The following is a 17076-nucleotide window of genomic DNA, read 5'->3' on the forward strand; positions in this document are numbered from 1 at the left end:
ACCCAGAGGATGAATCCCTCCAACTTTGGTTTCTCTACTGATCTTCGAAATTCTACTTCAGTTAGACCAAATACCTGTAAACTCAACTTTTTGCTAATTAGCAAATGTTAGCAACTTTGGGGTTGAAATTACTAAACATCATACATGCTAAATACCGCTTTTAAGCATTGTCATTGTGAGTATGTTAGCATATTTAAGTTAGCATTTAGCTCAACGCTCCGCTGTGCCCAACTAATGCCTCACAGAGCTGCTAGCATGGCTAACTCTTTTTGTTTTATAAACGCCTTAAAAGGTTAATAGCTGAACAGAATTGTTGATTAGGTTATGGATAATCAATGAATAGAGTTACAAAAGGTATGTTTTATTGTGTTGGGACATACTGTATGTTAGCGTATACATTTAAGTTAGTATTTAGCTTAAAGCTTTCCTGTGCCAAAGTGCTGACTCACAGAGCAGCTAGCATGGCTAACTCTTGTCGATTTAAGAACACCTTAAAAGGTTAAAAGCTAGTCAGAATAGGTGATTAGTTTTCGGATAATGAATGGAGTTATAAAAGGTATGTCTTATTGTGTTTGTATGTTAGCGTATTTAAGTTAGTATTTAGCTTAAAGCTCTGCTGTGCCAAAGTGCTGACTCACAGAGCAGCTAGCATGGCTAACGTCTTAAAAGGTTAAAAGCTAATCAAATTTGTTGGTTAGTTTTTGGATAATCAATAAAAAGAGTTACAAAAGGTATGTTTTACTGTGTTGGAACATATTTAGTTCAATAAGACGCTCATGTCTGTCCATTAAATATGAAGCTAAATGTGGGAGAACGTTAGCTTACATTAGCATAAACACTGTTGGCAGGGGGCAACAGCTAGCCTGGCTCTGTTTAAGGGCAAAACATCAGCCTTTCAGCACGTGTAAAGCTCACAAAATAACATGTTACATCTTGTGTGTTGAATGTACAAACAGTGTAAAAACAAGTTGTGGTTTTATGGAAGGTTACTATTTCTCTTGAGCCAACAGAGTCGAGCCAAACGTTTCATGAAGTATCAATATGAGAGTCAAGGTGCGTCTTTTTCAAAAATGTCCCACTTTTCCTTTGATCCGCACTTCAAGGTGACACAAATGCCCCGACAAACAAGTTGACTCGGCAGTAAATCAAGCATTCACACTACAATGTGTACACACAAATAATAGAGCTATCTTACATTTACAGAAACCCCTTTAGCAAGAGCCGCACCTTAACTTGGGTGGAGGTCTGGACTAAAAATACATGATTTCCCGTAAGTTATCTTCTCTCTGATCTTACCATCTTAAATAATGTGTTATATCTGATGGAAGGCCTCGGCCCACAGCTGCATCCATTCATTCACTCGAGTACAAACACGGCTCACACACCCAACTAAAAGCTCCTTAATCTCTGGAAAAATGATTACGGGAAAGAAGGAGGAAAGTCTGGTGTGAAAATAGGGAAAAGAGCAAACAAAAAAGAAAGAGAGAAAAGACAGGAAGAGGAGGAGAAAGAGGGGTTTGAAGAGGCAGAGGGGCTTTGTTCAAAACAGAAGGAGCAAAACAGTATTGACAAAAGAGACGGGAGTAGTGTGTGTGTATATGTGTGTGTGTGTGTGTGTGTAGAAAATGTGGACCAGAGCCAGGTCAGTGAAGGTAACTTTGGCCATTAGTTGAGGAGCTTTTGGCTGATCCCTGCTTCCTGAGAGGTGATTGGCTCGGATCATCTGTCCAGCTTTTCCTATTAGGAGCAACACAGCCTCGAGACGTGAGCGTACGTGTGTGTAATTTACACGTGTGTCTTCAACCGCACAAACTGAGAATGTTGGATGTAACTAAAGACTGCAGGTGTGGTAATCAAGTGCTTTTCTGTCACAACCAATGACGCGTTCAATGGCTAAAGTCTTCAAGGCACACACACACAAACACACACAAAAACACACTTAGTCTGTCCGGCGGCGCCTCTTTGACTGACCAAGCTGCCAATACAATTCATTACCCCGACGGCGTGTTCTTATATGTGTGTGTGTGTGTGTGTGTGTGTGTGTGTGTGTGTGTGCCAAATGCATGTGAATAAGGCACTAGTCAGTCAAAACATGACCAGCGTACTGAGCCATGAGCCGAGCTTTTACTACCTAATTAGCATTTTGCTCACCCGGGCAGTTCACCAAAAACTCACACACAAACACACACATGCTGACACACACACACACACACACACACACACAAAAGTAAGAGGAACACGATTGAGCTCCTGTCGAGGAGCTCTTGAGCAAGGCGCCTAAACCCTGAACAAGGGCATTAAGGGATTTTATGCTGAAAAGAGCATTCAGCTTCAGGCAGGAATAAATGAACAAAAAATCCCCTCAAAAAATCCCGAATGAAGATATTTTATACATTTTATAAAATCCTAAAAGACAAGATTCAGATATGCATCATTTGGACACATGCTTGTCAGTCGTCTTCTAGAGTGGGAGAGTAAACATCAGAGACGGTCGGGAGAAACTGAAGACACATGTCAAGTGAAAAAATGAGTGCATGAAACCTGTGTCTGCAAATCAACACAACTAACTTGTTCAACCAGCTGATAAAACAGCACAAAGTGCAGCATGATGAGTGCAGTAACGTCCCTGCTCCCCGTGTTTGTCCAGCGTCAAGTCAGACATCGAGAACAGAGTGACACCCAGTCCAACCAACTCCCAAACACACTGAAATTATCCATGATTCACCAGATTCAGGAAAAGAACCCAATTTTAATGCTTAATTTGTTCATTTAAATTTAAAAGTACAATAAAAAAATGTCCTTAAAGCTCGTGTGAGGAACGTTTGGTTTGTGTTGATTCTGGCGCCCCCTGTGGACAAAGTGGTACCTCTTATCTCTTTGCTGATCTCGTCTTGTACATGTAAAGACGTGTTTTTAATTGCCTCCTAACCCCCGGCAGTGGTTACAGGCATTACAAATAACTATAAATCAACTATAGCTATAAAGATATAATCAGTCTTGTAGCTCTTAAAGAGGCGTCAGTATTCATTTCAGTCCATTTTATAACCAGCTTAAAAGTCCTGTAGGAGGCAAGGATTATATTGTTTCATTTATCCCGTTCCTAGAATGTGTACTTTTATATATCAAGTTTAAACTAATAATAATGAATCAGTATGTTTTTATTACACTTGACTTTAAGTTTAATATTTCATGTTTCGGCGTAGAATAGCCAGTTTCATTCATTTTTTGATAAACATTTGATAAATACGTACTGTCACTTTAAGAGAGCGCACCCTGGTGCACGTACTTCAGTGAAGCTGTTGAGCTGTGGCATCGAGTGGAGGCTAGGCTAGCTGTGGAGTCACACGGCTTTTATACCGTGTCCTTTCCTGTTAGGTTTTATATTATCCAGTAAAGATATTCAGTGGATTATCCGACTTGTGACGCCTGTGGAATAAAGTGTGTTTGTGTTTTCCCGACTCTACAACGGACGTCGAGTGGATTTGTAAGACGACAGCAGATGGACATGTGTAAGCCAAGGTTACCGGCGAGGTCGCATTTTCTGCGCATTCTAAATATACCAAATAAAGAAATGTATTTTGGCTGATTTACCTCGCCAAAGTAACGTTGAACCTAAATTATTACAGTGCAAAAAAAGTAGCAAATAAAAGCTGATTGATGATGATATTCCAATCAAGCCAACGCCACACACCCCTAGCTTTATTACTGTTCGGTAAACTTTATCATACGTGTTATCATTGGAGTTATAGTCACAGCTTTCCTTATAGTCTCTTAGTTTTCAGCATTATGACTCCCTGAACGCCTCATCATGAAAACATACTCTAGTTGAATTATGTTCATTATATTGAGAGTAAACAGGAAGCATGAACATCTGTGTTTATCTCTGAGGTCCAACGCAGCAAGTAGAAAGAGATGAACAGATAATGAATGCGAGCGTGTAAGTGATAGCTGCAGCTGGATGGACGTGCCTCTCATTAGGGGCTGGGAATGAGATCTGATCCTCATTGGCTGCACACACACACACACACACACACACACACACACACACACCTTGTGCTATCAGCTGATCCGTCCATCTGCAGGTTTCATGTGATGAGCTCAAGAATGAAGACACTCAGGTCTGCTGCTCTCGCCCTGACCTCGTGAAATATGTCATCAACGTCACACACACACACACACACACACACGTACACAGTTTTTCTGCTGCTATCAGCAAGATCACAGCAAAGCAGGAGGAGATGGGCAGTGCGTGCTGGTCAAGGTCCTGTGAAGATGAGCGACTGAAACAAAAGCAGGTGGGTGATAAGAGACGCGAAGAGAGGGAGGGAGAGAGAATCCACGATGAAAGAGTTTTCACTGTTTTTGTTGCACTCCCCTCCGCTCAGCAAACCGTGCACGTCCACAGGTTTCAACATTCACTTTCTCCCTTTTTTTTGTAGCTTATAAATAAAGTTTTCCGTCAATGATTTCCTTAATTTTTCTCAACACAGAAACTACTCTTTTGTACAATTTTTAAAATATAACTATAGGTGTGTGTTACAAACAAAAGTTTTAGTTATTACAACTTAAGATTTTTATTTGTATCAAAGCTGTTGTGGAAGGCTCTAAAGACTACAATACCCATGAGCCTTAGCCAACAGTTCTATGGACACGAAAGCCAGACTGATCAAAGCTGTAGTAATTTTAACGCCTTTATAAAGTGGGAGGACAGTGAACAGCGTCGGAGACGGGGGAGGACGCGTGGCGGGGGGCCGAGGGTCAGGGTCAAACCCGGGGCCACTGCACCGAGGACTGTAGCCTCTCAGGGACGCGTGATTTAACCGCTGAGCCAATCAGGCGCCTCGAAGCTGTAGTCATTTTAAAAAACTTTGTAGTTGCAACTGGAAATAAAGCATCCAAAGTGGACCTTGAATATGAAAGTATTAACTGATTAAAGTTTCATGTTAGCTCGTAAGGAGCAGCTGACGCTACATTCTAAGCTCTGTGATTGGATGTTTTACACACTTTGAAAGGCATTCTAAACGTCCTTTGATCTAAACTCAAAGATCTTTTGATAGAATAAAAGATGGTGACTCAGTTTACAATACGACACTAAGCGCTGGATGACACGGCCTTTACATGAGACCACAAAACCAATCCGTTTGATCAGTTTCCTGAAATAAACAATTATGTTAAGTCATTATCAATTTCGTGATACGATCAGGTCTGTGGACCTTTTTTTCCTGGAAATCCAAACAGTGAAAAGTGCTCCTGAAAAGCAAATAAGTCAATTTTTTCTTTTGATTAGTCGGAGTTAATGGTGTTATTTAATTTGGGAGTTTATCTTAGGACGTCTGTGTGTGTGTGTGTGTGTGTGTCTGTCTGTCTGTGTGTATTGTTGCCTGAGGTCCATCCTGTCACAGTCTAATCTTCCATTAACTACAGCGTGAGGCGGCAGAGGAAATGGGAGGATTTGGTTCTTCACAATGAATAGAGACTAAATCTCTGCTGTGTGTGTGTGCGTGTGCGCGTAAACATGTAACCTCTCTGAGCACACACAGTCATCTCTAATCGGTATTGAACTATAATGCCTTTTTATAACCTGCTCTTTTGTCTTTTTAAAGGAATTTATTTCTCTCTTTGTCGGCTGAATTCATGCGCGCGTCATATTTACAGTCTCTCCTCCATATTTGCTTTCACGCTGTCACTATTTGCCTCATTTCTACAGACATCAAAAGGCCTTTTCACCAAGCGTTTGTTGACACTCAAACATTGAAGCTGGACACGCAGGCGAGCGCAGAGAATGGATGAGGATGCTTGTCTAGGAAAGGGAGCGGAGATGGATGTGGAGAAGAAAAGATGGGAAGAAGGTGTTGAAAGGGCTGCAGAAGGAGAGGAGTGATGATAGAGAGGAGGAGAGGAAGGGAGGAGTTGAGGAGGTGATAACTCATAGATCTGTCGTCTTATTCATTTAACTTCACTGTTTTGGTTTTCATTTAACTCTACGCAGAGGAAGGAAAACAGCTGAAACATGCTCATTCCAGGTGGACGACTCTGCTCTTTATTGTTCAAACTAAAATTAAATGATTTGAGGTGTCAAATCCTTCCTCATAACATAAACCACCTCGTGTTTTACTGTCTTACAAGTCTATAAACTCGTGAATATATTACTTAAACCAGTCCTGAAGTACCTGAAGTTACATGCCCACGCTAATGCAGCTATTTGCACTGTTCTTTCTAAACGATGGGCTGATTTAAGTCGTTTACAGAAGCTGAGAGCTTTTATCGTAACTATCTTTTATTATAACTAACCATCCCTTATCGTAACTGTCCATCTTTTATTGTCAGAAATCATCTTTTATCGTATCTATTCATTTTTTGTCGTAACTACCCATCTTTTATCGTTACTAATCATCTTTTATTGCATCTTTCCATCTTTTATCGTAACTATCCATCTTTAATAATAACAAATCTTTTATCCTAACTAATCAAATTTTAACACATCTACCCGTCTTTTATCGTAACTACCCACCCAATTTCTTGTAAAGCACTTTTATTCCTATTTTATTAGTTTGAAAAATCTATATGAATACATTTTGATCGATCGATTGACATGCAAGAATAACTTTTATTCACTTGAGGATAAGTATGGATGACGATGCAGAAGAAGGACAAAAGTTGAACCTGGCTCATTCCAGGCAGACGACTCTCTGCATTTAACCTCTTGTTCAAACAAAGGATTAAATGAGTTAAGATGTCAAATCCTTCCCAATAATACAAACCACCATAAGTTTTTATGTCTTACAAGCCTTAAAACTTGCAGATACATTACTCATACAGGTCGTCTTTGATCGTTTGGCTCGTAAGTTACATGCCCACGCTAATGCAGCTTTTCGCGCTGTTCTTTCTAAACGATGAGCTGTTTTTAGTCGTTTACAGAAGCTGAGAGTCACGGCAGGTGGTTGCATGTTGTTTCTGTATGAACCTGCAGGCTGCTTATATGATGCCAAAACCTCTTTTTGTTTCTTGACATGCAGCCAAACTCTTAAGGCCAGAATGCAGAAAAAGTGTCCTGATATAACCCGAAGCGCATCAAAGTTTCAGAGGCTTTTTGCACTTTATTTAGCCGTGTGCACTTGCTAAATATTCATGCAATAGTAGGACATTTCAGTAGCATTTTGACTTGTAAATTCCCCGACTGCACTAAATCTACTCTGCAGCACCTGTTTTCAGGTGTCAGTCTTGTTTTTCAGTAGCGGTTTTATATTTAGCACATTTTCACACAGAGAAACTCTCCGGTGGATCTCTGCAACGAGACTGCCCTCTTTTCTTCCTCTGCTGATGTTTTATTGCCTCATTCTGCTTCACAGAAAGTTTGACAGCTGACAGATAAAAATCCTGTGACCGTTTACAGCAGCGAGCAGAGTTCACCCGCCGTTTTCTGCCGCGTCACACTGAATTCTGCAGCAGCCTGGCCATCCGTCACAAAGCTGTGCAGCCTATATGTGTGTAAGTGTTTAACTCCACGGACACGGCTTGTAATGAGACGATGCAATGGCGGCGGCGCACGCGGATGACCTCATCACATGATCCGTGTGTGAAATCAGTGGGAAAAAACGCCTCATGCGCACACAGCCTTCAAGATTATCCAAAAAACCCAAACAGAGGAGGGTTGTTGCCATGAGCGCTGCGAGTTTCGGTGACTCCCTTCTCAGACCACCCAAACAAGGCGAAGCAGACTTCAGAGAAGTAAACAGCCTTGACTTTTTTAAAACAAACCGTCTCCAAACAAAGATCCTTGTGGCTGCGCTTTCTGACCTGATATTAAACAAAGAAACCTGTGTGAATGTCATGGAAATGTGCGATAAACACAGGCCTGTCTGCCGTCCTCGTGTAGCTGCGCAGGTTGTCTGCATCTTCCCGTGGGGGTTAATTAGTTGTGTAACGCCTTAATTAGGCTAATGAAGGAAAGTTAAGTTGCAGTGCGGAGAAATTTGAGCTTATTTCCATCTTAATATGGATTACGTAATCATAAAATGCAGGGGTACACCCCCCACCCCGGCCTGTTTCTCATATCCACAGTCGGTTACACAATAACACAACAGAGGGGAGCCTGGGAGGCTAATGAGAAGATAACATCGGCTAAATTAGCTAAAAGTCTCTAAATAAATAAACGTTAAATCAATGGAAAATAAAACATTTCCTGGTAACCGTGTGACTTTCCTCACAGGAGAAGCAACATTTAGATACCAGCATTGTTTCTCCCTCCCTCCCTACTGCTGCTCTGGCTCCACATCTGTGTGCATTTACACGCCGCTTATATCTTACTGTGCTGAGAGGCTAATTCTGCAGAGACAGACCGGAGCTGACGGCACAAACCAGGTTAAAAGCACACAGCAGATAAACTCACACACACACACACACACGGTGCCCTGAGCCTCACCCTCTTTGGGGGTCATGTCCCATCCACGTGGTCGTGTTTTACATAACACTACTATTGCTGTTGGTCTAACCTAGTGATGCCCTGGATTACACACCCGGGAGGAAAAGCCTGTGTTTCGTGCAGAGGACTGAACGTGTGTTGTTTGTTACAACATAGAAATATTTACTGTGACAGTCAGTTAGATGATTTATTGATCATATATTGAAGGGATTATAAAATATGTATGCATCAAGCTCACAGCAGAGATCTGGGAACACTCATATGGCTAAGAACAGTAAAAAATAATACCTTAGTTTTCAATTACAGCTTTCAGCCGAGGTGCAGAGGTCGTGGCATTCACAAAAAAAATAAAGAAAGGAAATACAATTTTTTGAGTTTACAATACGATACGATATGATACGGTATGGTACGATATGATACGATACGGTATGATACGATACGATACGGTATGATACGATACGATACGATACGGTATGATACGATACGGTATGATACGATACGGTATGACACGATACGGTATGATACGATACAATAAGGTACGGTACGATACGGTATGATACGATACGATACGATAAGGTACGGTACGGTACGGTACGATAGGGTATGATACGACACGATACGATACGGTATGATACGATACGTTACGGTACGGTATGATACGATACGTTACGATACAGTACGATACTATAAGGAATAATACGATACGATACGTGATATTCGGCCCACGATAACGATAATATCATTAAACAGCAGTTTTGTGATAATTGATATATTGCAAGATAACCGTGTGATGATGTATCACGATATCTGATTAACTTCTTCTTTACATTACCCTCATTCATGTCATAAGTGCCATGAGTCACGAAGTAGAGACGCAGTGAGTCAAAATTGCTGGAAAATCTGTTCAGAGCGGCATATACTTGTCGATATTTCGTCCCACCACTACTGACTAATATGCTCAATGAGTGACGGAATTTCAAAGATTTACTACAGATACCAAAGTTGCAAAAACCTGCAAATGCCACTTATCATCATAGAACATTATAAAAGTATGTTAATTAGGCTCGATACAGACATATAAGGTCCCTTGAGAACTATGTTGCAAAATGACTTAAAATGACAAAGTAATGCAGAAAAGCTGTAGTTTACCATTAGTGAATATAATTCTGTGATATTTTATGTTTGACACCTCTCCTGGAGGCGATGTGACTATTTATTAATAACTTGGAGTTAAGTTGTAACTGTCTAACGGCCTCGTCTTTGACCTACCGTAATTACTGTAGCTGCGTGCACAAAGTTTTCCTGTACAGTTTTAACACCAAATGCATTGCCTGTTGCCCCTGTCGTTGCTGCAATTATCCTTTACTTTTTTTAAATGTATAAAATCGTCACTCCCTGATTTAAATAACTGCAATCAATCCTCTTCATTTATTCAGCACTCATAGACGGGCTCAAAGCGAGTTAAACGTCACTTCTAATGTCTGAAGCTGACAGGATTCGGTCGCTAAAGGACTTGACTGTGCGTGACTTCCAGGTCGCTCCACTGACTCACTTTAAGCATATTTACCTCTCTGGCACTCATGACCTGCCACTTTCAGGTGTTTGGAAAGTACCGACGTGCTGCCAAGTAGGCCAAGAAACCAACCAGTGTTTCCATGAGACCCTCGTGCTGCTGGGACGGTCAGCATCGACACAGTTTTATACTCCCGGTTCTAATTAAAATACTGTAGGTGTTTCCTTTACTTCTTTACTTTTATACAGATTTTATGTGTTTATTAAATGGAATAGAATACATTTCTACACTTTCAGCATTTTTTCTTCAACATCTGACAGATTTATTTATCTGTATTAGCTGATGACAGACCCCTAATCTGGTTATTTCATCTTTAAACATCTTCTTAAATTAAATTCCCAGAATAAAGACGTCCCAATTAATAATATACAACATATGTAGACCGTGATACAAGTTTTCGTCCATATAATCCACCCCTAAATGGTATAAAATCCCTTCCCTTAAAAGATGTAATAATAAGTCAACAGTAAACAAATATAAACAGCCTCGCTCCTGTGAATGTGTGATGCAGAGATTAAGGAGGTTCAGGTTTAAATTTTAAGGCTTTAAATGCATCAACACATTAAATCCAAATGTCGTTTTTAAGCATGCATCTGGGTTCAATCTTATCCTACAGGTTTGCATTAATCTCCCCATTAGAAACTTCTCCTCGAAGCAGTGCGTCCCAGTGACGGGATTTTAAAGGGCTACAGGATATTTTGAGCCTGGCATAAACATCCACCTCCAGATGGTAAAGAACTAAAGTAAAGGGACAGCTGGAAGCGCGGATAATAAAATTCTTTCACATGGTTTTCCCGGAGGAGGCTGTGGGAGTAGCGGCTGATTTAATATAAGTGAACATTTTGTCCAGAAAATCCTCTTTAACTTCATAAACTGCAGCAGACTGCTCCGCTGCAGGTCAGGACACTCCTTCATTATGCGGGGAAACACCAACGCGCACGCAGAGGCGCACACGGCAAATTGAAATATCAACATTACAGTCAGTGTCTCTCGCACTTTGGCTGAACTTTGCTCGTAAAAAGCACACACATTAAAACAGACAACACAAAAGCACGCAGCTTTAAAAGGGCACAAGGCGCGCACACGCCGCTGAATTATTGAGATTTCATTTTATTTCTAAAAGATGTTATTTGGAGTGAAACCGCTCGCCCGGCTCCCCCTCATTATCTAAATCATGAGAGGCTATTTTTGCACGTTACAGATTACATAACCAGTGTCAAATAGGATTGTTTTTGGCACATGTCCCACTACTGATGTTCAAATTTAGCCTTTGGCTCTCTGCGTCGAAACTACGCACCAGAGACACACACACACACAAGTTGGTGCCTGTTGGGGGGGAAAAAAAATCCCTGTAATTACAGCAGATCAGAACTCTTTTAAAACAACAAACAGGATCCATGCGGACAAGATAATTAATCATCTCTGAACTGTGTTTTGTTTATAGATAGATCGGTTGTCAAGTACAATCTCTTCATTTCAGCGTTTGGTATCGTGTGTTCCAAAGCAAAAGGAAAACGTCTCAGCGCGATACTATTTTTAAGCATCTCTGCAAGCGTTTAAAGGATGGAGGGAAGAAACAGAGAGAGAGAGGGAGGAGTGCGAGAGGGCGTGAAGACAACAGAGGTTTTGGTGAAAAAAATGTTCAACAGTATGTGAACAGAAGGGAGGGAAGGAATTTCAAAAATCCTTCAGGCCTAGATGTCGGATGAGGACAAAGGTTGCCAAGATTGAAACAGTACGACGCCAAGGAGGCAAAAAGAAAACAAAGACAGCGATGAAGGAGAAAAGAAGGTGAAAGAAGAATCAAGCAGTCGAGATAGAAAGGCCACAAATTACAGAGTGCAAAGGAAAGCTGCTTCAGTTGAGTCCACTAGTCTTGGGGCTCGGCCCTGCTGAGGCCCGTCAGCCCACCGCGGCAAAAACACTCGAACAAAAGGATCATTTATTGGAGGAGGAAAGAGGGGGAGGCGGGATGGAGGGATGAAAGGAGGGGGAACACTGTACAGAGGCATTTGAGAGCTGTGTGAGTGAAACACTGGCCCCATCTCAACATTCACAGCCAATGTGTAACATTCTCCCCCACGCTGCCCCGCTGACATACTCAGCAGCCAGGGCCCATATGGTCCCACTGTGGTAGCCTGTCAGGATTTATATTTAAAATACACCCAACAACAGCGCCCGTTTCCACCAACATGGCTTCCATTTCCCAATAAAACCAACATGGCGACGTATGGGAGCAGGCTGATGGTTTATTTCCATCTGTGGAGTCTATGAAAACCAACTGTTGAGCCCAGTTGCGCTGCGCTCACCGCAAGGTCCTATGATGAATTCTTGCTAATGCCTTACATTTTTCATTAAATCCAACTGCGGAGCCCGGCTATGAAATGTTTACCACAAAAAAACCCCATGAGGCTGAAGTCTAACACAACCTACGGTGCAAATCATGCGAAGGCGAGCGGGGCTACATAAACAACAAGGCCTGGCAGGATGCATTCATCACAAGAGCCCCACTGTGGAAGCTTAAGTACGACTACTGAGTGTTTTACTGATGCATATAAATCCACATCTCCATTTAAATGCTGTTCTATCTGCTTAAACTGCAGGCGTCCGTTTCTTAACAGGCCAATTTGGCGCAGACAGCGGCTCAAAGAGAATGTTTTCGATGAGGAAACGTCTCACAGTGACCTAGTTGGGGCATTGTTTAGCTGTGGTGGTCCCCCACAGCTAGAAAATTGCCCCTCACAGTAGGAAAAAATGTAAATACAATGAAACTTCGTCATCTGGCCTCAGTGAACCCCCTTGCTAACAAAAAGGGTTTAACAGCAAAACAGCTACAGCACAACTGTTGATTCTTGTGGCTAGATCTAATACGTGATCACAGAGAGAAAAGTTTTGAGCCTCGTCTTCGGCCTCAGCTTTCAGATTGAATTAAGCAGCATACAAGATCTATAAACCTGGCGGCCAAGCTTAAATGCTTGCATATTTTCCACATCATTATAATTGCAAACTTGTCGGGAGAATAGAAACTCAATGACATCAAATCTGTTGTGTTGTTTTTCTCCTACGTTGCTTTCCTATATTAATTTCACACTGGAGGATCTTTGGGTTGACAGGTCAGGGGATAACAGGGTCAAAGTTCAACTTTGTTGGACTAGGGGTACAAAGCTTCAATGGTAGGTCTGAATGGTTTCCTTTAAAAAGAGCACCACTGCAGTGAGACGAATGTGACAGCTCTCCTCAGTGGAAAACAATGGCTCATCCGGAGCTGAAGGATTCTGACACTTGTCATACACATAGAACAAACATCTTCTTAATCAGCATCAAAACTGAATTGTGGAGAGGTTATAGCTTCAACAACATTCAAGAAGCCCAGAGAGGATCAATAGTAATTTGCAGAATATCAATATTCATTGATATTCCAATAGGTTGTCTGGCCTTTGGCACCTTAGATAATCACATCATGTAAAATGCGTGTCTTTATTTAGAAGTACACCAAACCCCAGTGAGTTCAATCTATTTATGAATGTCAGAGGAGTCAATTTATATCTCATATACTGTATTATGCAGACAGTCATACAAATCAGACTGGGACCTATGTTCTAATCTGGCATCAGGGGAAGTTTCAACACAAGCTAAGATGGAGAGGGATGCTGTGATGCGTTGGATTATCTTCAACATGTATTCTTTCCATAGGAATGATGTGAAAGAGAAGAACGAAGAGAAAAGAAAACGGAGACGACAAGATGCTAAACACAGTGCAACATGTCTTAAGCCACTAAAAGCAACTCTTACCTGTTCCCTCCTTGTTTCCGTTCTGATGTGTCCGCAGCTCCTCTGATTTGTAGAAGTCGATGCTGGCGTAAGTGTTCAGGCCCGAGCTGCTGCTGCTGCCAACTGCTGCGCCTACTCCCACAACCCCAGAGCCTCCACCCAGAACAGAGAAGAGGCGAGAGGCGGCCTGGCTACCTGAGGGTCCATCTAGTCCCAAATGGGGGCTCTCTTTGTTGGCCAAGTCCAAGTCAATGTAGTTAAGGCCTTGCTCTGTGGACGAAGTCTGAGCATTTGCAGGTAGGGTTGCTTGTCCAGGGAGGGCAAATTGAGTGGGGTTATCAGTCACAGCACCATTACCCCACAGCATGCTTTCAAAGCCAAGCCGGCGAGCCACAGCTTGGGCATGTTCCGGAAAGAGAGAGGCAGTGGAGGAAGAGGATGAAGAGGAAGAGGAAGGGAGGGAAGGGGGGGCAAGGAAGGTTTCTGAGCAGTGCCGTCTGCGCCCTTGGGGGTCCGCCCGGATAACTTTAGCCCCATGGTCGGGGTTGGGTCCTGGTTTGGCTAGAGGGAAGTCCAGACCTCGCGATAGCACTGGAACAGCAGAATCAGTCCTTGTGGGGGAAGGGGCTTTGGGGGAGATGCTGGATGATGAACTAGGGACGGTGTTGCTATTCAAGCTGAAGGCCATCTCTGTGTAGTCTCCACAGGATGTTGGCGACTCCGATTCAGTCACTGATGGAACACTTTCTCTGCTTTTCCTGAGTGGGGCTTCAGCCACTTCAGCCCTGTCTTCCCGGGGGCTGGTAGTACCCTCATTGCAGGCTTTTGGGGCATGAGCAAGAATTGGAGGTGTGGGTGGGGTGTGGAAAGAGGGGAAAACAAGTGGGGTAAGGGAGAGGGGTGAGGGGGACGGAGAAGGGCCCAAGTCCATGTTGACATACTCAGAGGCAGCTGGGGGAGTGATTGGGGCAGAGGGGCTACGGGAGAGGGGGATAAAGTTCCCTAAGCAAGAAGTAGGCCTGTGTTGAGGATTTTTGCTGCTTGAGCCGTGAGGCAGTGATAAGCCATGCCGGAGACCCCTGCCCCGCCCTCCACCAACCCCAGTCTGGCTGCACTTCTCCCCCTTAAACTCAATGCTTACATACTCCCCAGGACTCTTGGGTTCTGGGGGCAGGGGGTTCTCACGGACCCTAGGAAGGGTGTTCGCCTTGGATACATCAACAAACAGGCTCACTGGTCTGCTTCTAGTATGGCTACCTTGCTTAGACAATCCACTAGATCCCCGTCTCTGCTGGAGCTTACTACCATCTTTGGACTGTGCTCCCCCAGCCATTGGGCTCACTGCCTGGGTAACTCGGTCCTCACTCTCCCCAAGGCTCTCACTGCTAGCTGAGCTTGAAGAGTATGAAGATGACGAGAGTGACAGGCGTCCAACCACAGAATTGCCGGCGGCTGGGGGATCCTGACGTCCTCCTATAGTCCTACCTCCACCCATTCCCCTACTACAATTCCCATTGGGCCTTCTGCCTCGCCCGGGCCCATCGTCAAAGTGTCCGGCAGAGGGGTTATGTTTGTATGACCGAGGAAGGGAATAGTAAGAGTACACCATCTTGGGGGCTTGCTGTTGAGAACTGGTCTCCAACTGACCGGTGTGCTCAGGAGGTGGGGGGCTGCCATTGACAGAACGTGCGCTGATTGGAGACATGTTCATATAGTCACTTCCTGCCCTGCTGTCTGCACTGCCACTACCCACCCAAGCCCCTCCAGAGAGACCTCCACGCTGGTCAGGGGAGCAGCTGCTATTAGGGGACATTATCATATAGCCATCAGAAGACGGTGGAGGCTGGATTTGCTGTGGAGGGGACACGCTATTGTTGGGGGTCATGGCCATGTAATCATCCCCCGGTTTAGAATCTGAGTCGGGCACGGAGACAGCCGGCGACTGAGACAGGGATGCTGGAGGTTGAGTGACGCCAGGAAGCATGGACATGTACCCATTGTCCAAACCTATATCGATATGACCGCTTGCTCCTCCACCCCCTTCACTTCTGAACTCGCCTGCCACATCCAAGTACCCCCCTCCTCCCCCTGCTGACCCAGCACCCATGACAGATTCCCTCTGTGTGGATGACGAGGTGGACGTAAAAGACTCCCGGCTGGTGCTCCTTGACATGATGGCATAATCGGCTGAATCTTCATCTGCTGGTTCCTCTGCTCTGCGCTGACGTGGGGCAAGCCTTTCCAGGGCCATAGGAGGTAATGAAGCGCGCTTGCTCAGCAGCCTTCTTTCAGCTTCACATTCACGACTGGAGGAGCGGCGCAGCACTCTCCTGGTCTGGGGCTGCGAGCCATAAGAGGGTGTTCCTGGTGCTGGCATGGAGCTGGATGTCAAGCTTCCTTGATTACTGCTGCTGCCACCACCACCACTGCTACGTTGGCTCATTAGGATATAGTTAGCTCCCTCCTCACCAAGGGACTGGCTGCCAGCGCTACCTACAGAGCTCCCAGGGAGACTAGGTGAGGGGAGGAGAGTGTGATCCCCAGGACTAGAGCCATACTCATCTGAGGAGCCATAGTCACTGGGAGAGCCAGAGACGGATGCACGATGGGAGGGAACATGACTGTAGGCACCAGACGGACCAGGACCAGCAGCTGATGTTACTCCTCCAAACTCAGATCCATGTCCAGAACTAGAGGAGAGGCTTGGCGCTGGGGAGGGCGCTGGCGTGGAGATGGAACGCATCAACCCAAGAGGAGTTTTAGTGACTGAAGTGGGGGCTGAACGAGCTGACTTCGACCTTAGGATTGGGGTGGTGGAGCAGGAGCCATTGGTGGAGGGGCTGGAGCCTTGACCTTGGAGCGGTGTGGTACCAGCTAACCCTTCCTCAGCTTTCCCACCATCGCTGGCAGTGCGAGACCTTGGGAAGCTATGGCGGGGGGTGGGAGAAGCATTGGCACTGCTTACCCCAGCGCCACCGTTAGCTCCTCCAGGAGGCTCAGTTCTGGGCCGGCGGGTAAAGCCTACCTGGCTGGGAGGAGGGTTCGGGTGGTGGCGGCGTGAGGGAACACTGATGGGGTTTGAAGCGGTAGCACCTCCTCCAGGGCCAGAGTTGGACTGAGACTTGCTGCGCTGGCGGAACTCCTCGCTGAGAGCCTTCATGGCCTCCAGCAAGGTTTCATGCATGTTCTGGGCCACCACCGAATCATCCACCTACGACATGACACAAAAAATGATTCTGGTAGATTCTAAATGTATTCATGAATTCATTCTTAGTTTCAAATTAAACCACTGAAACAATTTAAATTGAAT

At 44.3% G+C, this 17076-nt stretch overlaps 1 protein-coding gene across 2 annotated transcripts in view; it reads right to left on the reverse strand.

Moving 5' to 3' along the window:
- The window catches only part of LOC138600722 (insulin receptor substrate 1-B), a 50503-nt gene that overhangs the window by 19569 nt on the left and 13858 nt on the right, over positions 1-17076 (reverse strand). Inside the window, exon 3 of one of the 2 annotated variants that reach the window (XM_069672198.1) lies at positions 13788-16977. In XM_069672198.1, coding sequence (XP_069528299.1) covers positions 13788-16977 — 3190 coding nt within the window. Of the gene's footprint in view, positions 1-13770; positions 16978-17076 lie in introns of those variants that run through there. The other variant, XM_069672197.1, reaches the window with a different exon arrangement.

Source organism: Semicossyphus pulcher, unplaced genomic scaffold (genome assembly GCF_022749685.1).
Source record: "Semicossyphus pulcher isolate SPU_LCO1_2020_fin unplaced genomic scaffold, fSemPul1.0.p SCAF_21, whole genome shotgun sequence".
In the NCBI taxonomy this organism is placed as follows: domain Eukaryota; kingdom Metazoa; phylum Chordata; class Actinopteri; order Labriformes; family Labridae; genus Semicossyphus; species Semicossyphus pulcher.